At 44.8% G+C, this 27641-nt stretch overlaps 1 protein-coding gene across 1 annotated transcript in view; it reads left to right on the plus strand.

Moving 5' to 3' along the window:
• UPP1 (uridine phosphorylase 1) overlaps nt 1–27641 on the plus strand; it is a 121155-nt gene that overhangs the window by 55997 nt on the left and 37517 nt on the right. The window contains exons 5-6 of the mRNA XM_078688187.1: nt 8215–8329; nt 22051–22260. Of these exons, the coding sequence (XP_078544313.1) occupies nt 8215–8329; nt 22051–22260 (325 nt within the window). The remainder of the gene's footprint in view (nt 1–8214; nt 8330–22050; nt 22261–27641) is intronic.

Raw genomic sequence — 27641 nt, forward strand, 5'->3', positions numbered from 1 at the left:
CAATATTCCTGTATCACAGTGCATCCCCAGATGATGTGGAAGAAGTCGCCCGTTGGGTGCTGGCATCGTAGACATGCGGTGTTAGCAGCCCTCCCCATCCGGAAAAGCCTCACCCTGTCAAAGTATGCCCGATGAAGGACCTTAAACTGAATGAGACGAAGCCTCGATTTTATGGCCACTTCTCGGGGGTGCATGAGTATGAGATCCCAGTCTAGGTCCTCTAGCGTGCCCACATCCGCCTCCCACCTCTCCCTGAGGACCTGTAGATCTCCCAACATGTTATTTGTCAATGTTTTGTAGGTCATGGATACTGCCCCTCTCTGCATCTGTTCTTGCAGTAGGCGGCCCTCAAGTGGTGCAAACTGAGGAATGTCAGTGAGAGATATGTGTTGGGCTCCCCATGCGTGTCGCAGCTGTATGTATTTGTAGTATTGGGTTCTCTGGAGTCCAAACTCCTGTTGCAGTGCTTGGAATGTTTTAAGCTCCCCCTTTGCTATGACATCCCCAACTGTGGAGATGCCAATGTCATCCCACCTTTGAAACCCGCGCAACTTGTTCAGTTCAGTCAGCCACCTACATGCCCATAGGGGGGTTTGGCGGGTGAGCCTTTCATGCCAACCCATTCTAACCGACGCTCTGCGCCAGGCCGTCAGGGTGATCCTAGTCGCGGGAAGAAGCTGGCGGCCTCCCCTCCCCCCATATAAAAAGTGGAGCACCGTCTTATTGCCCCATCTAGACCTCTCTAGTGCATAAGTGGGGTGGTCCGCCGGGGCGTGTATCCAATCGTTGATCGGGGTGAGGTGTTCCGCCCAGTAATAGGCCTCCAAATTAGGCAATGAGAGACCCCCACTATACTGGTGGCGCTGCATAGTCGTGAGTGCCACCCGGGCCTGCTTCCCCAGCCACAAGAAGGAACGGAGATCGGCATGGACTTTCCGCAGAGTCTGAGCCGGGAGGGGATAATACTCATTTTGCAGGGCGTATAAAAACTTTGGGAGTAGGATCATCTTATACAGGGCAGCCCTGCCCAAAATGGTGAGCGGGAGCGACCGCCACCTATCCATCTCCGCCTTTGCCGCCACCAAAATTCTATCGACATTGTCCGTATAGGAGCGCTGCACATCTCGGGTGATAAAGACCCCCAGATACCGGAAGCCTGTCGTGGTGTGAATGAGCAGCTCAGGCAGCTCCTCCCCTCGCGGGGCACCTTGTGGGTCGTATAGGACCGACTTATGCCAGTTTATAGTATGGCCGGCTACCGCCCCAAAGTCATCCAGTTCCCTGAATAAGGCCGGTATCGTCGTGGCCGGATCGGTCACATATAGTAGCACATCATCGGCGTAAAGGGAGATCTTCTCCTGGTCGGCGGCCGATTCCCCCCAGTGGAAGCCAGTCACAGCTCGGTTGAGCCGGATGCGGATCGCAAGGATCTCGATCGTGAGGGTAAAAAGGAGTGGGGATAGCGGACATCCCTGTCGCGTCCCCCTCTCTATCGCGAACTCTCTCGACAGTCGCCCGTTTACGCGCACTCTAGCCCTAGGTCTCGAGTATAGAAGTGTCACCCAGCGCTGGAACTTTGGCCCAAACCCAAACCTCTCAAGGGTCCCCATTAGGAAAGGCCAGTGGACCGCATCGAACGCTTTTTCCGCGTCCAAGGAGAGGAACCAATGTGGCTCCCTCCTGTCGCAGACTTCTTGGAGCCAGTTGTGGGCGCGCCGCAGGTTGAGTTTGGTGGCCCTGTCCGGGAGGAACCCGGACTGGTCCGGGTGGATCAGGCCCGTAATTACCTGACGCAAGCGCCTTGCAAGAATAGTGGCCAGGATTTTGGTCTCAATATTTAGTAACGAGATTGGGCGGTAGGAGGAACAGTCACCAAGGGGCTTGCCTTCCTTGTGGATCGGGATTATGGTAGCTAGGGCCAGGTCCGGCGGGAGGTCTCCGGATGCAAACGCACCCTCATACAGCGACTTCATGTGACGCGAAAGGAGGTCCCCCGTTCGTTTGAAGAACTCCGCCGGGAAACCATTCGGTCCCGGAGCCTTCCCCGGTTTCAGGGCAGCCATCGCCTCTGCGATTTCATCCAGAGACAGGGCGGCTTCCAAAGCCTCACTATCTTCAGGGGTCAACTGCGGAACGTCCACGTCACCCAGGAACGATCTCGCCACCTCGCAGTCCCCTAGGTCTCTTGCCCTGTAGAAGGCTTCGTAATAGGCCGCAAAGGCCTCTGCAATGGCGCCGTCTGAGGACGCCCGCGCCTTACCAGGGAGCTCAACCCAATCCACCCATCTGGCAGCTCTCTCGCGCCTGCTCAACCACGCCATGAGTTTACCAGATTTGTCGCCAACATCGTATAAGCGATGTAGGGTGGCCAGCGCCTGTGTACGCGCCTCGTCCGTACTCAGTTCTCTATACAGCCTTTGTGTATCTAGCAGTAGTCTAAGATCAACCTCCTCCTTCGTTCTGTGATATTCTGCCTCCCGGGTCAAGATGTTTGCCTCCTCCCTCGCTATGGCTTCCGTGCGTTTCCTTTTGGCCTCCCCTACCCTGGATTGGAAGCGGTCCCTCAACACTGTTTTCATGGCTTCCCACAGTGTCACTCCGGACTGTACCGATCCCTCATTTTCGGCCATAAAAACTTTGATATCCGCTCTTATGCCCCTTAGAATCTCAGGAGTCTGTAAATCCCATGGCGACATATGCCACTGTGCCTGGCCCCTCCCCCTTCCCCGACCTATGTGTACGAACAGCGGAGAATGGTCCGAGATACCCCTCGCCCTATAGTCCGCCTCGTCTCCCGCCGAAAGCTCCTGCCTAGATGTAAAAATGTAATCTAGCCTAGAGAAGACCTTGTGGGCCCCAGAGTAGAATGAGTAAGCCACATGGGCAGGATGGAGCCACCGCCAAACGTCAGTAAGCCCGATCGTGTCCATTCTGCGCGCCAATGCCGTCTCTGCAGCCACTGTGTGGAGGTTCCCAGATCTATCGCGTGTCATGTCCATCACGTCATTGAAATCCCCTCCCACAATCTGTATTGTGTCCGCCGTGTCTAGCAGAATGGCCGAGACCTCCTGCATTGTTCGTGCTTGTAATTTGGGTGGAGCATATACCGACAGTAGAGTGTACCTGCGCCTTCTCCATGTCCCCTGTACCCCGGTAAACGAGCCCTGTGGGTCTAACCATGTACGTGTAACTGTGAAAGGTGCGGTTTTCCTAACTAGTATTGCCGTGCCCCGTGAATCCATGGTGTAACCCGCGTGTGCCAGAACTGTGTACTGCCCGCGCGCTAAAAAGGCACATCGGTTCCCCCTCAAATGTGTTTCCTGGAGGAAGACGATGTCAGGTGCCACTCGTTTAATATATGCAGTGACCAGGCTCCTCTTAATTTTGGAACCCAGTCCGTTTACGTTCCAGGTCAGCGCCTTAACCCCGGCGCCTTCACCGTGGGGTGTAGCTAGTGTACTCGCCATTGTTCCACTTGAGGACTATCCAGCACTTGGCCCCAGGGCCGGGACGGTGGCAAGGGTATTCTTTCCCGAACATGCTGCTGCTGCTGTGTTTTAACGAACATCCCCCCTCCCTCCCCAGCTCTCTCAACAACCCCAACGTGGGGTAACATGATAACAAAGCCCCATCCCGCTCCCCCCACCCCACCTCCCTCCCCTTCCAGTTGCATCCCCATGCGGGTCTCAACTATCCACGGGAGTAGGCCTGTCGCCCTCCCACACATCCCACCCTCAAGAAACCCCAACCAGTGCTAATAAACACAAGAAAACAGTACTAGGGGGAGTGCCAACTTGCTTGCTCTGCATCGCCGAGCCGTCATCCTTTCCCAGACCCAGTGCATCAGTGTTCACGAGTGTGAGTCTTGTGTGTCCATCTGTTCCTCACGACCTGTAGAGTCTTGCTCTAACTGCCGGATCTCTTTGGCCAGAGGGTGCAACGAGTCACTCCTAGTATTCTCCTCCTCTCCTCCGGATGCGCGGCCCTCCGATTCCTCCAGTTCTTCCTCCTCCGAGCGGATTCCATTCCTCAGGCAACCAAACCTCGAGCCTGCCACGGAGTCGGAGCCCGGTGACGCCGACCTGCCTCGCCTCCTTTCCTGCTGGTTGGTGGTCCTGTATGGAGTTTGCGGCGTCTTGCGCTGTGTCCTCTTCAATCTCCTCCTTGGCGGCTTCGGCCTCTCCCACGTCGGACGTTCCCGTAGTGACCGGTCTAACTCTGCCCGGCCCGCCGCCTCCCTACTATTCAGGATAGGCCGCTCCTCCAACCATTGCCAAGCATCGTCCGGGTGTGCAAAAAAGATGGATTTGTCCTGATAAATGACCTTGAGCTTGGCCGGGAAGAGGAGCATATACTGGATGTTAAGGGACCTCAGCTTCGCTTTCACGGCGTCAAAGGAGCGGCGTTGTTTGGAGACTTCCTGACTGTAGTCCGGGAAGATCATTATGGTGGCGTTTTCAAAGCGGATCTCACCCAGTGTCCTGGCCTCTCGCAATATCAGGTCTCGATCGGCGAAGTTCAGAAACCGGGCTATGACCGGTCTCGGTCTCGCACCCTCCGGTGGTTTGGCCAAGAGCGCCCTGTGCGCCCTCTCTATGATGAAACACGGGGAGAACCGCGCCGCAGGGAAGGTCTGTTTGAGCCAGTCAAGGAGGAAGGCGGCCATACTCCTTTCTTCAATCCCTTCTCTAAAGCCCACGAAGCGCAGGTTGTTCCGCCTGGACCTGTTCTCGGCATCGTCCACCTTCCACAAAAGTTGGCGGTGGGAGGCCTGGAGCTCTGCCATGTCCTTCCTTAGCTCAGCCACCGACTTCTCATTGTCTGTCAACCTTGTCTCAGTCTCCGTGACCCTGTCGGTTAAGTTACGAAAGTCCTGGCGTAGCAGCGTAACCTCAGATCCTACCTCCCCGATTTTGGTTTCCAAGGCCGCTCGTGAAGCTTGGATGTCCGTTCTAGACGCCTGAATGGCCTCCAGCAGCATGTCTGTGTCATTGCGTGCTCCTGACTGCACGGGCCGTTGTTCCACCGCGGGTCGCGGAGCAGCGAAATTGTCCATCGGGCCTTGCCCCTTGGTCTTGGGTGCCGTTGCATTCTTACCCATAGCGGCGTTGGCTAGAGGCCAGGGGCTCCTGGGCTGAACTTGCCTCCCTCCGAGGTATCGCTGGGCTCGGTCGTGCACCGGGAACAGAGGCAGAGTGAAGCAGCGCCTCGACCACGCAATGCCCCTGGGCGGCCCCTGAATATGGTCCTGAGAACCTCTGGGCCGGGGCCCGCGTACACTCCCCGTCCCGATGTGGAGCGCCGGGGCCGGGCTCTGGTCGCTGATTCACCCCGGCTGCACTACTGGCGGGGGCCCCGTCTTCACCCCTGTCCGCGCCGCGGGGACCAGGGGGGTGCTCCTCAGCCTGTGCCACGTGCACGTCTCCCCCAGGAGTCTCCCGTCGTAGGGTCGGATCACCAGGTTTGGACACAGGCAGGGTGGTGCCGCAGAAGTTCCAGTGGCCAACAAAAAGGGGTCGGCACAATTCAAGAAGGCTGAAGTTCCAGGGCAGGAGGAGCAGGGCTCCGCAGTCCGATGGCCGTCTCTCTGTGGGTCGTCAGTGCACGGCCGCCATCTTGGTAAAGGCGGGCGCCGCCACCGAGACCAACCCCAACGCTAGGCCCAGAACAGGCGCGGTCCTCCACACCTCGGCGCAAAGCTCACTGGCCCTCCGTCCCTGCTCCCAGGCACCGACTTTGCACCGCGTCGGAACCAGTGGGGGGATTTCGCCGTCTCTACCTCTCCCTCGCCACGTCGGTCGCCATCTTGAGTAGGTGGTCGGCGGTCTCCTCCGTCCTGCTCCCGCTGTCCGGCGGCGGCGGAGTGTGATCTTCCGCCGGTGGCCGAGCACCCGATCGAGCCTCGATCACCCGCAACTGCTATTCGCGGGATTTCCGGCACTCGGCGCGTTCCTCTTCCTCCCGTCTCCCAGGCCGTCAGGACGATCTCCGGGGCATTGAGGAGGCACCTTCACGCACAGCGGCCGGGCGGGGTTGGCTCCGTTTCGGAACTGCAGCAGCCCTCAGTAAGTGTCCAGGCACCAGGTCCACACTTCTGGTGCCGGTTCTGGGTCTTGGGGAATAGTGTATGCCGGATTATAAGCAGGCTCGGCCGGAGCTCTGTTCAGGCACGTCTAGTCGGCCATGTTGCTGGCCACGCCCCCCCCCGCCCACTCTGTTGAACGCCCGCACCGCAGCGAAATGTTCGCAGCGGTAGACGGGTTAAGGATGTCCACTGCCTACCACTTCCAGCACTAATAGGGGTCTAATTCACAAACTGCAATTTATAGTACATTTACAATAGTGCTACTTACGTACTACAAAATGTTATTCATTAACCTTGTGTAAGCCTATACCTCTGCGGCTCATATTTTTTCTATGTGGAAACCTACATCCTGATTACTGAGATCGCTGCACACATATACGTACGTTTTAATAGTGAATGTGGGAGGGAAGTGGTAGTGGCTGGAAAATGGGGAATACTCACTACAAAATAGTAGTTTAGGGAGAGGTAATGGAGGGATTAACCCACCCACAAAACTGTAAACCCATTGCTATTCACAAACTGCACTTTTAAAGTTACTAAAGCTATACTTCAGCCCAAAATTGAAGTGAGCCCAGAACTAGACTAGGGTACTCCAACACTATGCCATAGAAAATAATGGATGCTGAGACTTAAAATAAATTCCATAGGAAATAATGGTAAACTATATCATTCAAATTTATAATCCAAATAAATAATTCAAATATATTTTATATATATTTTAGTAGATTCTTTTAAATTATATTACATTTGCATTTTTATTTGTTTTAAACAATTTTTTTATTTAAAAGGAAATTGATACATGAGTTTTAGTGATTCTTAATGCATTGAAATGAAAATAAACATTTTACTGTAATTTAGACATTTTTTAGATAGATCTTTATATATATATATAATTATGCATTCACTATCTATAGTTAAAATAATTTTAAATGTACATTTGGTACAATAGTGCTGTAAAAAAATTTTCTCTAGCTTTAAAAATATATAAAGTGTATTCATATTAATATTAAACATTCAAATATTGTGCTACACTTTTTGAAAGTGTAATTCAATGTTTTACTTTTCCCTATACTTAACCATAGGGAGTGGCAGAGACCACTGCCTTCATGTAAAAAGTTACAACTAACAACTTTGCACTCATACATTTGTCCCCACCCTGTGCTTTTAGTGGATGTGGACATTTAAGGCTACACTTTGAAGTACCTTTTCATGTGGAAATGGCGAATAGCCAAAAGTAGTAAACTTACTACAAAATGTAAAAGTACGTTTATACATGAGTAAATATTCACATATTTATTTTTGTGAATATGCCAATGGAGTTCAAATTATACTTAAGAGCCATTCTTAGAAACAAACCAGACTACCTGTTAAAAGCACATCGCTCCCCACACACTACACCTAGGTCACCTGCAGCTACATCCTAATGAAAAAAGGAGATCCAGCAGACAAAGGAAAATTAAACAGCTATCCTCCTCCTTCAAAGCTCCCAGGCTCTTGAATCAGCTGGCCATTCATCCGAGGCAGCACTTGTGACCTTTGTGAAACAACTGTAATTCTTCCTCTTTTTGATGTGCCTACCCGTTTGCATGGCTTTATCTCCCCAGTCATCCGCTTGACTCTGACATGTTTACTAATATTTGTGTGTAAATAGTTTTTCCAAGAGCATATATAAATGTCTGCTCTTGCGTCAGTAATTTTAATGGCTTGGCTTTGAGTACCTGTCCTATCTAATGTGTTGTACTGCTACTCCAAAGATAAAAAAAACTTCATATTTACATGTTCCTCATTTTTATATTAATTTAATTTAATTATGAGAGCATATTTACAGGTAATTGTTATTGTTTAAAAGGTTGAGAATAGATGCATATTACTGAATCTGAAAAATTAAAGAAATCAATGCCTTCTTACAACTGGCATAAATTCACATTTTATTTTCTCAAAATCTGCATATGTTTAAGGAATGTAAACATATTAGGTAAATATGGACACCAATAGAAAAAGAGGCAAGGTTAGAGCTGTAAAATATGCAAACGTAATGTTTTGATGCTTCGAGTTCTTCCTGTTCTTTTAAGTTTTAATTTTCAAATATTGCTGCTAATGTAACTCTTGCTTTCTGTTCGTTTCCTCAGCATGGAATGGGAATTCCCTCCATCGCTATTATGTTACACGAACTGATCAAACTACTGTACCATTCCAAGTGTTCCAATGTCACAATCATTCGGATTGGAACGTCTGGTGGAATTGGTATGTTTTCCCTACATCTTTCTTTCTTTTTGTTGTTGTAATACAGTACTTCATTAATTAAATATACAATTTACATGTGCGTTTCTTTAAGTGAGTTTGATTACTTGATTTTGCAATTGTGGTCTTATGTTGATATCTTTGTGTCAGGTATATAACAGATAATCTTTTGTCAAACTCATCAGCAAATTTAGCAGATGTAGATGCCTTCTCAGCCTTAGTGATTGATATCGGTAAGTAGGGTTAAGTTATGCATCAGAAGTCTTCTGGAGGAACAATATTACAGACTTTTCTTTTAGTGATGAGAAGGATAGGTAGGGATCTCTGATTCGAGGATCCAACGAGTTCCAGTGACGAGGGATTTACAGCTATAAGAATTTGCAACCACGTTTTCTACCTTAATTGGGCCTGATAGATTGCCCTATAGGATGGAGGAGGGAGGAGGGAAGAGGGAGGGTATACCCTTTTGAGTTTCTCCGTTTCTTAGACCTCTTAGGCCTAATGTATGATGCACTGACTTTTAAACTGGACTCTCCAATCCAGTGGCAGACAGTGTGTGTTTAAAGATGGGAGCTGTGTAGTCAATTTTTATCAGTTGATGAAGAGGCTAACATATGGTTTTTTGGGCTCTTTGTAAATTTCATATTCCCTTTCGTGGTTGCCAATGTACCTGTTGGCAGTGAGTTAATAATTTTGGAAGTGGATAACCTGACCAACAAAATTACACACCCTGGTTATTAAAAACACTGGGGCAGATTTACAAACAACTGATGCATCTCCATAGATGGGTCAGTTTCCTTGCGTCTCCTTCAAATGTCCTTGCACCACCATGGATGTGCTTTATTAACAATACAGTGCACCATGGCGCAAGGAATTACAGATGCGTCGGAAATTCTGACGCATCTGTTGGAGGAAAAGTGATGCACTGTTGGAGTTTGTTACAAAAGTGACTCAACTCCATCAATGCGCCAGAAAACATAGGTAGGTCCCATGTAAAATGCCCTGCGTCAATCCTTATGCCTGGTCTGAGCAGGCGTAGGAATTTTGACGCAGTGAAGGCGTAGAGTGATGCAGTGAAATCTTGTAAATTTCACTGCGCCAGTTCTACTTGGCTTTTTGCATGGGAATGCCTACACTGCATATATTATACTTGTCGCAGGTATAATGTGACGCAGGGCGCTTTACAACGTGACGCAACTCTCTAGATGGGTCACGTTGTAAATGGGCTGCAACTTTTACGCCACAGCTGCGTCACAAAAGTGACGCAACGGCGGTGCAAAAGTGAGGCAAGGGGCTTGTAAATCTGCCCCACAGTTCTTAGGGAATCACTGCTCAAATCCTATTTATAGTCAAGAAAGCAACCCAATAAAATTATCCTACCAATTTAACAAATAGAGAAAAATGTAACAAGCGAAACACACTAAAACAATTACAATCAGACATGGGAAGCTACAGATATGAATTTTTATGTTTTCGGGAAAAAAGGACCCTGAAAAAGAAGTGTGCCAATATAAAGTATCAGTTCACATTTGACTAGGATATAGGTGCAATTTTGGTGCACCCCAATGAAGCCGAGGCTTAATACACCAAGTGGGTCAGCCAAGGCAAAGTTTTTACCTTGAAACATAGGGCCTGATTTTAAGTTTGATGGTTGCAGTACTGTCCTTCAGGATGGTGGAAGACATTTTGTCCACCATCCAAATGTTCACCCATCTATTACATTTAGAGATGACCGCCACCTCAGCCTGTCATCTTTGTACCTTGAAAGGAACTGCCATCAAGACCATTCCCTTGGAGGTACAAAATGTTTGGTGCCCACCATCGGTTTTTATGGCCATTCACTATACTTTTAACTTTTTCATCAACAAAACTACCAAAACAAAAAAACAAATAACCCCCAAACCCTGGCAGTTTTCTTACCGGATACAGGAATATTCTGATAAGATGGTGGAGAAGTGCCAGTCATGTACTGTGCACTAGCCAGCGATTTGAGAATTGCTTACACCAGTCTGGAGATCATTCCCTTAACTTCTCCATCTCTTTTTGCATTAATTCCTCTCTTTGTTTACTGGCAACATTCACAATGAGCCTAAAGCAAAATCACTCATGCCAGCCTCTACCTGGATCATCTCTGGTCATTCCCCTGCCACTCCTCTACCCTGATGAGGTGTTCTCCCTCAGTCAGTTCTGAAGTGCTTCTCTCTTCTTTTGGAGTTAGGACCAGAAAATCTGAGATAGCCCTGAGAATGGAAGGTAGCAATTCCTACCAGCCATGATTGGCATCTCCAAAGTAAAGGAAGTGGTGTTAAAACTGATCTGTGTTCTGCCAGTTGTTCCTGCCCCCTCCTAGATGGCTAAACCCTGTCCAGGAAAGTTAAATAAGCCAATAGGGTGAAACCAATACAAGGTACATGATTTTGGGAAAGCACAGATGCCACACTACTGTTTATTAGTGGCATGAGTCTGAGATTCCTAAAGACAGATAAAGAAGGCATGAAAAAGAGGACTGGGAACCCAAAACTGTGTTATTTTATACACAAGCCCTCTCCAGCTACAGGCGGAGAGAACCTGACCATCCCTTGTGAGTTCTCTTTGCCCAAAGCAAAAAGAAAGTGTGACAGACTGTCAGCATTGGCTTGATTATCCCTAGGTCTGTGTTCCATTGAAAGCTCTAAACAGTGCGTAATGCCAGGAGGGCAATGTGGTCCACTTCAACAGTTTAGAGTTCTTCCCTGTTGTATCTACATTAGCAACCAGAGAGAGTCAGTGGTTGGTCTGAACTCAGAAATTAGTTTTAAAGATGTATTGTCTCAGTTTCGTAAGGGAACAGTACTGTAAAGGCCTCCCTCTAAGTGGCATTCTACTTCTCTGAGTAGTACACATCTGCTAATGAACTTCATACATTGGTCCTGTTCTTCATCCTTTAGCTGAAAAGTACAGCCCCAAAGCATGCTCTAAAGCATCTCTCCACATCCAAAACTCCTTGTTGAAGTCAGGTACCTTGATTACTGGTGCAGAATACTGCGCCTCTTTCAAAACACCAATGGCATTCTGACACTGTGCTGCCCAGATCACCTTCTGAGGTTACACTTTGGATATAAATGAGTGGTGCAGCAGTGCTGCCATACCCCTTGATAAATCTGCCAAAAGGGTCTCATCGAAGCCTGGGTAGTTGCCGAGGACTGTGCACTGTGAAAGCCTCTCAAGTTTCCTTCTTAATTGCCTGAGGAAATGATGATTCTTCCCAATCGCCAAAGTGCCATCCTGCACTTAATATATATGTGAAAGTTGTCAGATGTCTCAATGAGAGACCCTCAGTTAGGAGGAAAAAACACAAGGGCAAAACCAATTGTTGGAAGATATAAGGGTTGATAGCAGTGCCCCAAAACTACCTTGAACTAGGGTGGAGAAGGAGCGGCCATATGATCTTCAGCACTTAAAAAACTGAAAAATTGAGAAAAAAACAAAAAGAAAAATGCTTCAAAGTCGTTGATAGATGAGATGAAAAAAAAGGAACAAATGCATTGTAATGCATCCTTTTCAAGATGTAGCCTTATCATATATATATATATATATATATATATATATATATATATATATTCGCTCTCTGCTCCAAAGGCGCGGCACTACTGGTGGGCGGGTGCGGTCCAAGCGCGTCGGAGCCTCGCGCTTTACAAATTAAAGCTCAATCTCTCCCCGGTCCCGGGAAGAAATAAGGACTGCACACTCGGGATCAATTTTCCAAATAGCAACTTTTACTAACACAGACGCGTTTCGGAAGCTGTGCTTCCTTCTTCAATGTGGTTACAACGTCCCGCGCTTGTGGGCGCCATTTTATTACCCATGAGTACACAATTGAAATTGAGGGTCACAAAGAAAGGACTAACGTGCGAACGCCATATTGGTAGTACCAGTGAACATTTGCAAAGAGTACTATTGTATTATGCACGATTGAAAACCAAAATAGCAAGTCCATAATAGAACATGCGATTTAAGAAAGCAAAGAAAATAATCAATCTCAGATCACGCCGTGAATCGGCAGTTTGTCCTCCCATAGTTTGAATGATGGGTCAGAAACGAAAAATCTTGCCGTGGATCGGCTTTTGGCAACCTTATTCGGTTGCCAAATATTAAAGTTTCCGTACCCATTATGCAAAAAATATGTATCCCCCTCGTAGGTACTCAATAATTCATCATAGGGATTCTCTACAGTGTTACCAAAAAGTTTTTGTTACCTTAATAAAAATCCTTAAATCTACGTACATTTCAGTTGTATGTCCAATTCATGGAAAGAAAAATCAAAGAAAACATAAACATGAATCATTCATTATACATTACTTCAGTGTTTAAGAGACATAGACCAATTTGCTGATTTACTCAAATTCATGTAGATTAACTGCCCAGATGCACCGCCAGTTCCTCCCCACAATTTAATCCGTCCGGATTTTTTGTTTGATTATCAATTATGTGCCGGGACTCCAATCTTCGTAACTTTTGTAATTTATCACCCCCCCTGATGTTATCGGGTATGGCATCTATGCAAAAATACTGTAGGAGATTCCGGTCACCATTGTGTTTGATGGAGAAATGTCTGGCAACTGGATATGAGAAGTCCCTGTTAGCTATGGCCCTCATATGTTCCAGAATGCGCAACTTTACTGGGTTAATAGTGCTCCCTATGTATTTTAGCCCACAGGGGCATTTTAAACAGTAAACCGCGAATGGCGTGCTACATGTTAGAAACTTGTTAATCTTCTTTTGTTTATACTTTGTGATGTCATACGAATAAACCCTTTTACTATTGGCACATGCTTTGCACCGTCCACACGGAAAGAAACCTTTAGCATCTTTCAACTGGCCGGATTTTGGTGGAACTGGTGATAAATGGCTATGTACCAACGTATCTCTTAAAGAGCGCGCCCTTTTAAAGGTAATGAGTGGATTCTCAGGTATGTCCCCTCCTATGATATTATCTAATCTTAGGATATGCCAATGTTTCTTCAGAATCATTCTGAGTTGATGACTATCCTGCGAGTAGGGAGTGATCATCCTGAATTTCTCTTTGTCGCTCTTGGGTTTATGTCTTTTACAAAACAACGTATTCCTTGGAGGTATCCTAACCCTATCCAGGGTTTTATTAAGAAGTGTTTTGTTGTACCCCCTTGCCTGAAATCTCTCAATACTCTCAGCAGCGGCTAGCTCGAAATCTTCATTTGTGGAGCAATTGCGTTTCAACCGCAAAATATCGTCACATGGTATCGTTATATAGACGATTTGTGTATTATATGGAATGGTTCAGTGGAATCAGCACAGCAGTATATAGGGATACTGAATGACAACACTCATAACTTGATCTTCACGGGCCAGGTCAGCACTAGTGCAGCGATATACCTTGATCTGAGAATTGAAGTAAAAAACAACAAAGTTATAACTTCCCTATACAGGAAGCCGACAGCGGGAAACAGTACGCTTCACGCGTCCAGTAACCATCCCCGCAAACTCATTCAGTCAATACCCTATGGTGAGCTTTTGCGGTTGAAACGCAATTGCTCCACAAATGAAGATTTCGAGCTAGCCGCTGCTGAGAGTATTGAGAGATTTCAGGCAAGGGGGTACAACAAAACACTTCTTAATAAAACCCTGGATAGGGTTAGGATACCTCCAAGGAATACGTTGTTTTGTAAAAGACATAAACCCAAGAGCGACAAAGAGAAATTCAGGATGATCACTCCCTACTCGCAGGATAGTCATCAACTCAGAATGATTCTGAAGAAACATTGGCATATCCTAAGATTAGATAATATCATAGGAGGGGACATACCTGAGAATCCACTCATTACCTTTAAAAGGGCGCGCTCTTTAAGAGATACGTTGGTACATAGCCATTTATCACCAGTTCCACCAAAATCCGGCCAGTTGAAAGATGCTAAAGGTTTCTTTCCGTGTGGACGGTGCAAAGCATGTGCCAATAGTAAAAGGGTTTATTCGTATGACATCACAAAGTATAAACAAAAGAAGATTAACAAGTTTCTAACATGTAGCACGCCATTCGCGGTTTACTGTTTAAAATGCCCCTGTGGGCTAAAATACATAGGGAGCACTATTAACCCAGTAAAGTTGCGCATTCTGGAACATATGAGGGCCATAGCTAACAGGGACTTCTCATATCCAGTTGCCAGACATTTCTCCATCAAACACAATGGTGACCGGAATCTCCTACAGTATTTTTGCATAGATGCCATACCCGATAACATCAGGGGGGGTGATAAATTACAAAAGTTACGAAGATTGGAGTCCCGGCACATAATTGATAATCAAACAAAAAATCCGGACGGATTAAATTGTGGGGAGGAACTGGCGGTGCATCTGGGCAGTTAATCTACATGAATTTGAGTAAATCAGCAAATTGGTCTATGTCTCTTAAACACTGAAGTAATGTATAATGAATGATTCATGTTTATGTTTTCTTTGATTTTTCTTTCCATGAATTGGACATACAACTGAAATGTACGTAGATTTAAGGATTTTTATTAAGGTAACAAAAACTTTTTGGTAACACTGTAGAGAATCCCTATGATGAATTATTGAGTACCTACGAGGGGGATACATATTTTTTGCATAATGGGTACGGAAACTTTAATATTTGGCAACCGAATAAGGTTGCCAAAAGCCGATCCACGGCAAGATTTTTCGTTTCTGACCCATCATTCAAACTATGGGAGGACAAACTGCCGATTCACGGCGTGATCTGAGATTGATTATTTTCTTTGCTTTCTTAAATCGCATGTTCTATTATGGACTTGCTATTTTGGTTTTCAATCGTGCATAATACAATAGTACTCTTTGCAAATGTTCACTGGTACTACCAATATGGCGTTCGCACGTTAGTCCTTTCTTTGTGACCCTCAATTTCAATTGTGTACTCATGGGTAATAAAATGGCGCCCACAAGCGCGGGACGTTGTAACCACATTGAAGAAGGAAGCACAGCTTCCGAAACGCGTCTGTGTTAGTAAAAGTTGCTATTTGGAAAATTGATCCCGAGTGTGCAGTCCTTATTTCTTCCCGGGACCGGGGAGAGATTGAGCTTTAATATATATATATATATATATATATATATATATATACCATGCAGTGTATTACATGACAGGAAAAAGGGTTTGCGGAATGTTGAATTGGGACCTGAGACAAAAAAACATTGAGAAGGAGGCAACTTTGGTTAGCATAAATTTAAGGCGTACCATACCTTCCTAAAGGGAATGGCTTCTTTCATGCCTGAGAAGAAGAACCCCACAATTAACATCCTTCCTCTTCCCCACTCTCCTGCTGCACATTGCCTGCCAACCTCCATGGAAAGGACTCCAAAAGACCTGCAGAACAGCTCTTTGACTGATAATTACCGCAGAAATGCCATAACTGACTAAGGTCCTGATTACGAGTTTGGCTGTCGTGGAGCGGGACTCCACGATATCTACCTGCTCCAGGACTGCCAAACTCGACTGCCGGCCGGCTGCCAGATTATGAATAATCTCAGGGTCTGGCGGGCAGTCCTTTGGCGTTCCCGGGCGGTACCTAATACAAAAGGCACGGCAATGTGAACACCAAAGCCAAGTAAACTGTAAAGTCCGTGCCGGGCCTTAAAGTGGGTGACTGCACACAGGGGGGCACAACATGTTCCCCCCTGCAGGCCCCCTTTGACCCTGAGGCAACATGGGGCCCATAGGGCCCACTATGTTTCCTTAGGGCCACAGTTTTAATGGCAGCCTCACCGCCATGAAAACTGTGGCGGTGAGGAAACTCCTAATATGCTCAGCGGTGCTGCAGCAGCACCAACAGCATATTAGGGCCTCTGACATCCGCGCCACCGCCCTGGGATCCATGATCCCTGACATGGCAGTGATCCTGTGGTGGTCCCACCACCATATTCGTAACATGGCGGGTGGACCGCCAGCACAGGTTCTGCAATCCGATGGACCGTCAAACTCTTAATCAGGCCCATAATGTCTTTGGGAGAAAACACTACATCTTGTGTTGAGTGAGGATCATATAAGCACTGCCTCTTCCATGAACGCAGATCCCCTTGAACACATCTCTTCCTCTGGTGAGTCACCTGTGCAGTTGTAACAGATTTAGTCTGGATCTTATACTGGAGGGACTGCACTTGTCTCCTGTAAACTTGGCAGCTAGGGTACACCACAGAATCCTGGCCGTGATACTGATTCGCGTTGTAACATCATACATCCTTTTGTGATATGTAAGTGTGTTAGGTGACAGCTCTGCCATCTATCAAGTCAGAGAAGGCTGATCTTGCCAATACTTATTTCGCATTTGTCTCACTGCCGGGAAGCAACACACACCGACCAGCTGCCAGCTACAACTTGTCATGAAACTCAGGATACAGGTTGCAGGAACCAAATGGGTAGGGCGAGTAAATGTCAACTTTCTAAATGTGGTACTTTCAGAATTGTGATTTAAAATCCAACCTTACCATTAAAGATGGGTTTAAATTGTAATTCCATAGACACAACACTTGACATTTATATCTGTTCCTAATTAAAAGTCACAACTTATTAAGTGTAATAAGGGAACCTAATGTTATACTATGAGAGAGGTAGGCCTCACAGTAGTGAAACACTAATTTAGGAGTTTTTCATTACCAGGACATGCAAAACTTAGAAGTACATGTCCAACCGTGCACCCTGCCTTTTGGGTTGTGTCGGGCCTACCCTAGAGGTGACATATGTATTAAAAAGGAACTTTGGGCATGGGAAATGGTGTATCTTGCCACATCAAAAAGGTGGTTTAAAATTGCTCACACAGGCTTCTGTGGCAGGTCTAAGACATGTTTAAAGGGCTACTTAAGTGGGTATCTCAATCAGTGCAACAGGCCCACTATTAGCATTTCATTTACAGGCATTGGGTACATGTAATACCACTTTACTAGGGACTTATAAGCAAATTAAATGTGCCAATTGGGTGTAAGCCAATTTCACAATGTTTACAGGAGAGAACACAAGCAATTTACCACTGGTTAGCAGTGATAAAGTGTGCAGAGTTGTAAAAGCCTACAAAAACTGGTTCAGAAAACAGGAGGGTTAAGATAAAACATTTGGGCATGACCCATCAGAAAGAGCCAAGTCCAACAGAAAGAAAACAAAGTGATGCAATGAATGATTGACGTAATCTCAGCACTGACAATCACTTGAGCTGCATTCCGTCCATCCATTTCCACCATTATGCCACCCTAGACGGAGGCAGCAATCTGCAAAATCAGGTCTGTTCCTGTTCAAATAGAAGCAGTTCTGCCAAAACTTCAAGGTCAGGCCCATTCATACAGGAACAAAAGCAAATGCAGACTGGTTTTGCCCTACTTAGACCTTGCAGAAGCAGTCATTTATTATGTGAGCATCATTGTATATGGGTATTAGAGGGGGGCCAATGCCTGGTGTGATTGAGATCAGGCACATGAAGGGGCAAACCTGGCAATGGGAAGTAGGAGTTCTGCACATGGACCCTCTCAAGCTTAACAGGATGCAACAAGAAATTGGTCACTCTTAAAATCGTCTCCAGTTAGCTGAGTGTAGAAGGGTAAGGCCACACTGTGCTCTTTCAGTACATGAACACAGTGATAACAGGAAACCAAGGTAGCTAGCTAGTTATCCCTAATTACGCCAGAGTATTTGGAGTAATTTCGGTAATACTGCATCAAAGAGTATTACCGATAATTACACAATTACTCCTGCTTGCATAATTATGAGTAAACTAAGGGGGGAGGAATTCTACAGCAAGAGCACATTTAGCTCTTGCTCACAAGTCATGTTCTATGGAATTTACCACAAAATACATCCTCCTATTCCTTTTGGATGTGAGGGGGGCATTTTGCACTAAACAAATAGTGGTAAATGCTGGTAATAAATTGGGGGAAAAATCCTATCCCAAAGGAACAGTTAGTACGAGCGGCTGTTCGCGCCCTCTATTTGTGTTCTGTTGCATGTTGCACTATTTCTTGGCTCACAATAGATTCTTACACCTAATTTTTGTGCTTAAAAATAGCTCTAAACGCAGAATTACTCTTCTTGCATAGTTAAGCATAATCTCATTGACTTCTCGGGTAAATTCAGTGTGATTACGCTACACTGAATTACTAAAGTTATGCCAAGAGACATGAGTGAAAAGTGGCCACTGGGTTGCCATAGCAACAAGATAATCTTTCAGTGACAATTTCTTTTTGGTGCACTCTTCCCATCCCCAGGGGGGAGCTGATCATCTGTGAAATTCAGTGCTTGCTGTGGAGCTGTTCTCTGTTGACCGGGGTTGGTGGAAGAGCTTTTTATAGCTCCGTGATTTTGGCAAGTTACGCTAGCAGAGCTACCAGTCGGCTGCGAACAGGACAAATGCCGCTGATAGATATTGGCATTTCCTTGCCAATGAGCAAAACTCTTTTCTATTGCAATGTTCACTTCTCTAAGGGGAGCAGCGGTCTGTGGATGAGCAGAGTTTCTATGTGGGCCCACTCTCTTTCTCTGTACTCCTCCCCTCTTTTTCTGAGTGCATATCTGATATTCACCAAACTTAATCACAGTGGCCACTTCTGTGAGTGCTCTTTATGTTCTTAAATCCCTCCTTATTATTGCTGCTTCCTGCACAGGAGCAGCTTTGGTGCAGATGTTCCTGTCATCTGTAAACCAGTGACGTCGCCCCACTGCTTTGCAGCAGTGAAAAGACAGTAAAAATAAAATGATAATAATTCGAGGTAATTAGCATTTTAATTTTTGCTGCTGATGGCAGCTTTGTGGGTGAAGCGGGGCTGCTCCGATGACAGAGGAGCAGGGAAGGGGTGGTTTGCCCACTCTAAAGCACGCATGACTGCTTGGTCGGCCCTCTCGGGCTGGCCAAACCGTCATGAACACTTTTCATCTTCTACATGCAGGCTGCATTAAAGCCTGCATGGAGAACATGCCCAGTCCCCCAGTCCCTGTCTGAGCACCTAACCACGCCACTCGGACCAATCACTAGGCTGCAATGTAGCATTGTGATTGGCTCAGGGGAGCTTTAGCCTGTGCGCTTCCTGTTTGGAAGACCGACCAGGATAGACGACGGTGGGACAATGGAGAGAGGGCAGCGAGTGGTTAAGTTATATTTTTTTCTTTTTTTACTCCCACTTACCCCCACTGTCCGCCACCGCTGATCGGAGACAGGCGCTCCTTCTGTAAAGAAGAATACCTTCCCATTCACCATCTAGACACGGCTGCTAGTAACCCCATTGATACTGTTGAGTACTTACATGCAGTGCACAATTTGAGCCAGTGGCTTTCAGTGCTCAGCACCAAAACTTAATCAACAACACCGGCGCTTGAGCACCAGTTAAGGACACATTAATTTTTGGTAGGCACAGGTAAATTAAGTGATTTGTCTAGAATCACAGGATGTTGAGCCAACGGCGAGGCTCGAACCTGGTTCCCCAGCTCTGGACATGTCACCACTTGTAGGTTTGTTGGATCTGAGTTAGGCAGCACTTACAGGAGAAATGGGCTGGACGAAGCAGCTTCCTGATATTTTTTTTTACAAATTAACCACTGCTTCCATGGACCTTTGTAACACTGCTTACCCACTTCTCCCCTGCTTTAAAAAAGTTTGACCTGATTTAAGAACTTTCTGCTTTCAAACTAGGCTGGTTCACAAAGATAAACACAATTAAGTACGCTTAATCTGTGGTTGTGTAATGTGGGTGGTTACAGAATAATCACAAAGTGCAAGGGCTTAAAGCAATCACAAACCCTCCTATTTAGTAAATCAGGTGTTTGCACTAATTTCATTTAATGATTTAGAAAAGGTTTGCCAAGGCGTTAAATAGGTTAGGAAACCATTAGTAATCCCTATTTGGAAGGGGGGTGTTAAGGGCATCCCATTTCAAAAGAAATACGGTCACAAAACATAAATATTTTACCACCAACTCAAAGGAGGTGGTAAGCCATTCACAAACGAGAAGGGGGTGCCCAAAGGGCCCCTTCCCCTGTGTGAATGATGACAAAAACGTTGTTTAGGAGTATTTCTAAAAAGGGTTTATGTAAAAAAAGGCTGCATATTTAAAGAAAACATTACTTTTCTTAAAAGCAATCAAAGACTCCAGCTGACTCCAGCAGTCCACCATTTCTGTGGCTGTGGTTAATCGTAGTGGGCCTCAATTTGTGACCTACTGTATAAATATTGGTGAAGCAGTTCGTTTTGTGACCCACTATGATTCTGTGTTTTGTGAACTGACCTATTTGTACATAGGTTGGCTTATAAAATATTAATGCATTCGGTAGATATTGGTGCACAAAGTGGGACCACGTTTACCAAATCCATTTCACTACATTTCAAATAAGAAATTACAAATTGTGAACAGTTAGTTACGCAATTTACAATTTCTTATTTGGAATATTTCTGACATAAGACCCATTATGTTTTATTTCTCTTTTGTGTTTTGCTCTTTTTTGTTAAATATCTTTATGCAGGAGTCGGTATGTGCCGAAAACATGTATATGCTCAAACTCCCCTAGTTGATTTTACAAGATTAATTTACTAGCTGCACATAGTGACTTACCCGCCAGACGAGGCCAGGGACCTACCACTCAGTGGTTACAAATAAATTAATGAAGAAGTCTTGCCTTAGGGTTTCAAGCTTTGGACATAAACAGCAAGTGGAGACAGTAATAGGAATGTAGACCCATCATTACGGTACCCTGATCTTAAGAAGTATGGTACAAAGAAGGTGATTTGTCAGAGAAATAATGGCATTATGTCCCCTCTATTACCAGTGAGCATCCATAGTTTGCATGACTTTGATAGGTTTTTCTCTTCTTCATACATTGCTTCAAATGAGAGTACATATGACAGAAATCGAAACTAAGATTAGCAGGTGCACAGTAGAACTGAAAAGGACCAATGAAAAAGATACAAGAAATGCAAAGTACCAGATGCTGAGCTAGTCAATGGTGAAATTTTGCTTAACAGTGCCAAGCACAACAATGAGGCTGAAATCTCAGAAGCGAGAGAACAGAACAGACTCTGTATAACCTGGGCACAGTATGGAAAGCAAATGACAGTAAATGAGTCATCATGACCTCAGCTATTATAGTAATCTAAAGCAACTTTTCAAACAATTCCTCAGATTCAAAAAGATATTTAAAGGCACAATAGTGTTTATTGTTGTGTGCATAAAACGAAAGTAGATCTGAGCCAGAGGAAATTGCGTATAATGAACTTAAGGACCATGGGGCATATTATCAAGAACGGCGTTAAAATTATCGCCGGTTTAGTGGCAGAAAACTGCAGCTAAAGCGGCGATAATGGGCTTGATAATGTACCCTTGAGAATTCCAATTCAAGCCCATGTTAACACCAGAACATGGACTTCTATTGGAATTCTCAAGGGTATATTATCAAGCCCATTATCGCCGCTTTAGCTGCAGTTTTCTGCCTCTAAACTGGCGATAATTTTTAACGCCGTTCTTGATAATATTCCCCCAAGTTACTGAACTATCCTAATCTGACATGCTGCTGTTTCAGATTGGTACCAAGAATCCTAGAAGGAGAACTGCTGTTTCACTTGTGAATTTCTAGTAGCAGATGGTGCCAGTAAGAGGGCTATGAATTTGGAACTGAACTTTGCTGGAGTTGAACTCTATAAGTCTTTTTAAATGTGTGAAATATTTACGTGTTAATCTGCATTTTTTCCTGCTAGGTCTGGACGTCGGCTCAGTGGTGGTAACCAGTCAGTCGGTCGATGCCTCCTTCCGCCCTCAGTTTGAGCAGATAATCCTCGGGAAAAAAGTGGTGCGCTGTACTGAACTGGATGAAGAGCTGGCACAAGAGTTGCTAGAGAGCAGCAAGGAGATCAACGAGTTCAACACAGTGATTGGAAAAACAATGTGCACCATGGATTTCTATGAAGGTAAGGAGATAAACTTCACAAATCCAAAGAGAAACTGAGATGTGAAATTTTCCTGTTTTTACTATTATGCTCATTAAGTTGGGGATAGCTCATTTCTAGATTCAGCAGGTTACCAGATGATGGAAATAAGAGATGGGAGACGACCATTACAACGCGGTCTTTACACCGCACTACCATTACAACGCGGTCATCACAGCGCAAGTCTTTGTAATGACTTGCGTTGTGATAACTGCGTTGTAATGGTAGCGCGGTGTAAACACCGCGTCGCAATGACATACATCCATGACAAACTCACAGTAGTTCCACCCCATTCTGAGATAGGGTTTCCGCCCCCATGGGAAAGTCTTTTCCTGCGCCTTCCGGCCAAATGTCTGATGGCTTAGGAGTGGCCCTAATTTAGGGGTGACTCGCTAATGCTCTTTTTCTTGTCCGTGACCACTATTACAGGTAGAAATGTCATAGTAAAACAAAATGATCAGTTGTTCTATCTACAGCAACGGTGCATAGTTTTCCAAGTATGAATGTGAGCCTATTTTTACACATGCGCGATCTTGCCATCTGCTGCTGTTCCTTCTTTGTGATATATTACAGATCAATATAGAAAAATAGAATTTGTGGATAAGGACCACCTGCTCCAGTATGTGTGCTCATATTCCTGACGCATCCTGTCACCACATAGACTCTACTTGGTTTCCCAGCTGTATCCGCTATATTTTCCATACTATAACCCCTGCCCCCCTTTGCCTCACCACCTTTATCTTGGAGGCTATTTCAATCACTACCCACTAAGTAAAGAAATACTTTCTAAATCCCACTAACCCTCTATCTGATAGGGTTTCTTGGGAATGCTCCCCCGCTGACTATTCAGTAATGATGGGCTTGTCTCTATTTGTGTTTGGAATTAGATATATATACAAATGTCAGACCAGTAAAATCATAAATTGCACATCTAAACAATATAGTATTGAGACTCCCTGGAGTATTGAGGTTTGCCTTCTTTAAGAAATAAGATGATCAATGTGAAGTATATCTGATAGGAGAAATAAGAGAACGTTTTAGTGGTTTTTCAGACTATGAACTAGATAGAAATTAATAGTAGATCAGTGAGAAGAGAATTAAACAATTTACAGTGTCTCAAGTCATTGAATAATGAAGCACAGTTCTGAAACTTTGGACCTCAAACTGAAGGGATCTTAAGATGCATTAGTGGATTACTCCTCAGGCACTTATTTTTCCTCATCGGACTTTGACCCAGAGCAAGAGGGAGAAAAGCATACTTGGGGAAAAAACAATGGGAATCAGAAAAAACATGACAAAGGGAGAAAGCAGGGATGAAAAAGAATCTGCAAAAGTGGGATACAGTAACATACATTGTCTGAGGGTGGGGTAAAGAGGAATGAGGTGGAATCAAGACTACACAGCCTTTGTATTCAGTATGCCAACCTTCAGTAGTGCCGGCTGAGGACTTTAGAGCAAACCCTTGGGCCCAGCACTTGTTTTTAAAAAAAATTAAGCACAGTAAAGGGGATGGGAGATACTGTGAGGAGTGGCTATTAAAATAACAGGGGATGTGAACGCACAATATGAAATTGGAAACATCGAGGGATGGGGAGACTTAAAAGTAGGAGGAAATTTGTCAGGGCATCCTGGTGCATAGTATTTGATGGGAAACATGTTAGTGGAAGGAGAGAGACAGCAGGGAATGGGGGACATAAGGATGGGAAGGGCACAGTTGGATATGTAGACAGGAGAGTCAGTGTTAGCTGAAGAGTAGGAATGCCAAGAGATCTGGAGATATAGCAGTAGATGAAGACATGGCAGCAAAATGCATGGGATGGCACTGGATGAGAGAATACTTCTGTTGATAGGATAAACATAAAGTGCATCAGAAAACACAGCAGGGCATTAGAGTACGGTAAAGGAAGGAGAAATGCGGCAGCACGTTCTGGAGATATAAAAGGGGTACTGAGGGATATGACAGTGGACGGGGAAACAGGTGGAAGATAACTCTGGATGATGAGAAATGCCAAGGAAGGGGGAGACACAAGCTCCACTCCTTCAGTACAAACCACGTGTGCCCTGGGCTATGATTCATTGGCATCAGCCCATGTAGTAGCTCACTTTCATGATTCCTCTCTTAGAATTAGTGGCCATGGCAGTCACTGTCACTTCCCATCATTCTCTTGTCGTAGGAGTTGTTCCTCACTCTAATGTCAGGGCTGCCTTGATTTTATGTGTTTCTTGATATTTCCCATTAGTGTTTTATTCCTTTTCATTTCCCCTCCCTCTGCTATCCCCCTGATTTTTTGTTCCCCCATTGTGTAGTAGCCCAGAGAGTTGTCATTCCACCTGGGAAGCTATTTAGGGTATGTATCCTGAGTTTAGCTAAACACATTTATTATTGTGAATTGAGAAAATTACAGACGCTGAGGCTCTGACTTGCATCTATCTTTTTAAAGTCATTTTGCTTCTTGGTGCTCTACTGGTACCGTCAGTTGGTATCCCTTGCTTCCAGTCATATCTTCTTGCACCAATTCCGGAATACAAAGAATTCAAGACAAATTATACTTGTAAGAAGGATTAGTGCAATTGTTAGGCCTTGTTAGGATATATCATGTCATGAGAGTTCAGAATAATACTGTTACACCTACAGATGCCCACTCTTTGTCTTGCTGTTCACTAGGCTAGTTTAATTTAAGACCTAATGCATAGAGGTGGCAAAAACTGCGACCCTGTGAAATAATCAAATCTGGATGAAAATCATTTTTCAGTGCTTAAGGTAGATCCCAATATGCCCAGTCCCGTAACCGTACATACTGACAGCAAGATGCAGCCACCTGCATCTACCCAAGGGCCGACTCATTACCGGACATACCTTCTTAAAGTAGCTTCATGTCTTGAACAATGCATACTATTACGTGGTTGGGAACTGGCAGCTCCCTGCATTGATTACTTCAAGTCACCGTAATCTGCATTTACTTAGAACCATTCAATTTGGTACTGTCCTGAATTTAGATCCACGCCAGTTCATTCCCCCTGGACACTTCCCAGGATTTTCATCCTGCTGATGACTCAAAAATTCCTCTAAGTGTCCAAACGTCATCGACAATAATGGGTATAAAACGTTCTATCAAGAAGTTGGTCAATCAGGAGCCATTGATTAAAAATATGGGTTCTTTCCTTATTATGTTTATTTATTCAACGCATTAGCCCTGTAACTGACCATTCCATTTTCTATTGCCTCTATAATGATCACCTCATCATTGTACCCCCTTACATTGTATGATCACTTTATTTCACAAAGCACCATTTTTGTTTGTTGTAGATCCCTGTGTATAAATTTGGATTTTGAGTCTTTTCAAAGAATGTTTGTACATAAAGTATTCTTGAACAATATCCGGGTGTCCTGACATTGATATTAACATTTATTAGTGGTTTTGATTGGATTAAATGACAATCAATAATTGTTTTTGACTATTTTGGTAAATAAAACCTAGAAGGACATTCATTGTTTTTTATTTTTACGTGCATATCCTTCCCAGGTCTATGGTTAAATTCTGTGGTTGTCATTGCTTCTTCATAAAGCAGTAAGAAATATATTAATAATAAAATGAATGGAGATTGATAAAATAGGCTCTCCTGGATTTCTATGCAAATCCTATCTATTTATAGACTTTGACACAGAATTTCCTCAGCCTGCAAAAGTCAATTTACTTTTGGGAAGTATGTTCTCTTAATTAGCCACAGACAAGTGTTTAGCATCTGATACAGTGGATAAGAAGGTAGAAAGGTCTCTTAAACAGGCTTATGCAGCCGCTAATTTTGCCTTTCACGCAGCAATGTGTGCTGTCTATTCGGTAAACGTCGTTTACAACGCAGTGTTTACACCGCACGACCTTTACCACGCTGCCATTACAACGCAAGTCATTACTACGACTTGCGCTGGATGGCGCTGTTGGTTAAGGAATATTGTAATTTTCTATTCCAACACCTTCCCTGCTGTTACGTGGGCTGGAGTTGGAATAGAAAATTATAATAATCCTCAATCCGCGCCCTCCAACGCAAGTCATGTAACGTCTTGCGTTGTAAAAACTGCGTTGTCAAGTACCGCGATCATTTTGATCGCGCTGTACTGACATACATCCGTCTATTCATCAAAATCTTTTCTAAAAGATTTTCAAGCCCTTCAGGATAAGGATCACAAACTAGAAGACTGTCCTTAGTGCTTGGGAACAATGTAACTGCTGCCCTAGTTTTTTTTAACCGATACCACATTTGGTGGTCTATGCAGCTGCAGCCCATGCCAGTTAGATCGGTGGGGCGGGATGGGGAGGATTTTGACAGATGACAACAAGAGAAAATTAATTATTTATTTAATTTCCCCTCGTGGTCGTCGTTGAATCCACCCCCAACCCGGCCCCACAGCCCCACCGCTCTTACCTGCACAGGCTGCGGCTAGGTCTATATGCAGCTTTTGCCTCCTCTGGGACAGTGACAGCAGGTGGAAGGCACATTTGGATGAGAACTTGGAAGATGGATGCAGCACAATGTAAATCCTTATTTCAGCATGCCATTTGAGGGGCCTAATTTTTTTGGTCCTTAATTAAAAGAATTGATAAAGTAGTCTGCAGAAGAGAGCAAATGTTATTGCAACCTGTCAGGAATAAGCCACAAAAACTGAAGTCTTCTTACTTTGCCATGGTCAACAGATGGCACAACAACAAACGTGGATATTTTGTGTGTGTACTCATGGTAAAGGGAACCTTTGATGACAAATCCTGTTTCTCGCCACTTCAACTGAGCCTTTCCAGACACCCAAAGCCTGACTATGCTAAATTTTAAGTATCCTCCTCCAGGTGTATGATTTTGTTGAATGCCTCAGATAAATGATCAGTTGAAAAGAGATGATCTCCCAACAGGAGCAGATGTGCTTCTTCAGGAAAAGGTGATCACAAGAGTGCCTTAGAAGAAATAGTACAGAAGTAAACTTACTTCTCCTTCCAAGAAGAAAACCATTAGGGGAAAATAAGAGACCCATATTAGACTTGATAGGATCTCATTTATTTTCATCCTCAATAACATTCAAGATGGTGTATTTGCAGACAACCATTAGTCTGGTAGCCCCTGGATATTTTCTAAACCTCCTGGATCTTCAGGATGCTTATGTTCATATGCTTGACAATCCATCTTCTCAAAAGTTTCTTCATTTTGCTCTGGAAGAAAACCATTACCAGCATAAAGTCTTACGATTCAGCTTATCCATTGCACCAAAAGTCTTTATGAAGGTATTAACTCTAGTAGCAGTTTTTTTTAACAATGAAAACGTATTTGCGTATTCCCTTATCTAGATTACTGGTTACATTGTGCCCCTTCCTTGTTAA

The sequence above is a fragment of the Lissotriton helveticus genome, chromosome 4_1 (genome assembly GCF_964261635.1).
Source record: "Lissotriton helveticus chromosome 4_1, aLisHel1.1, whole genome shotgun sequence".
Lineage (NCBI taxonomy): Eukaryota > Metazoa > Chordata > Amphibia > Caudata > Salamandridae > Lissotriton > Lissotriton helveticus.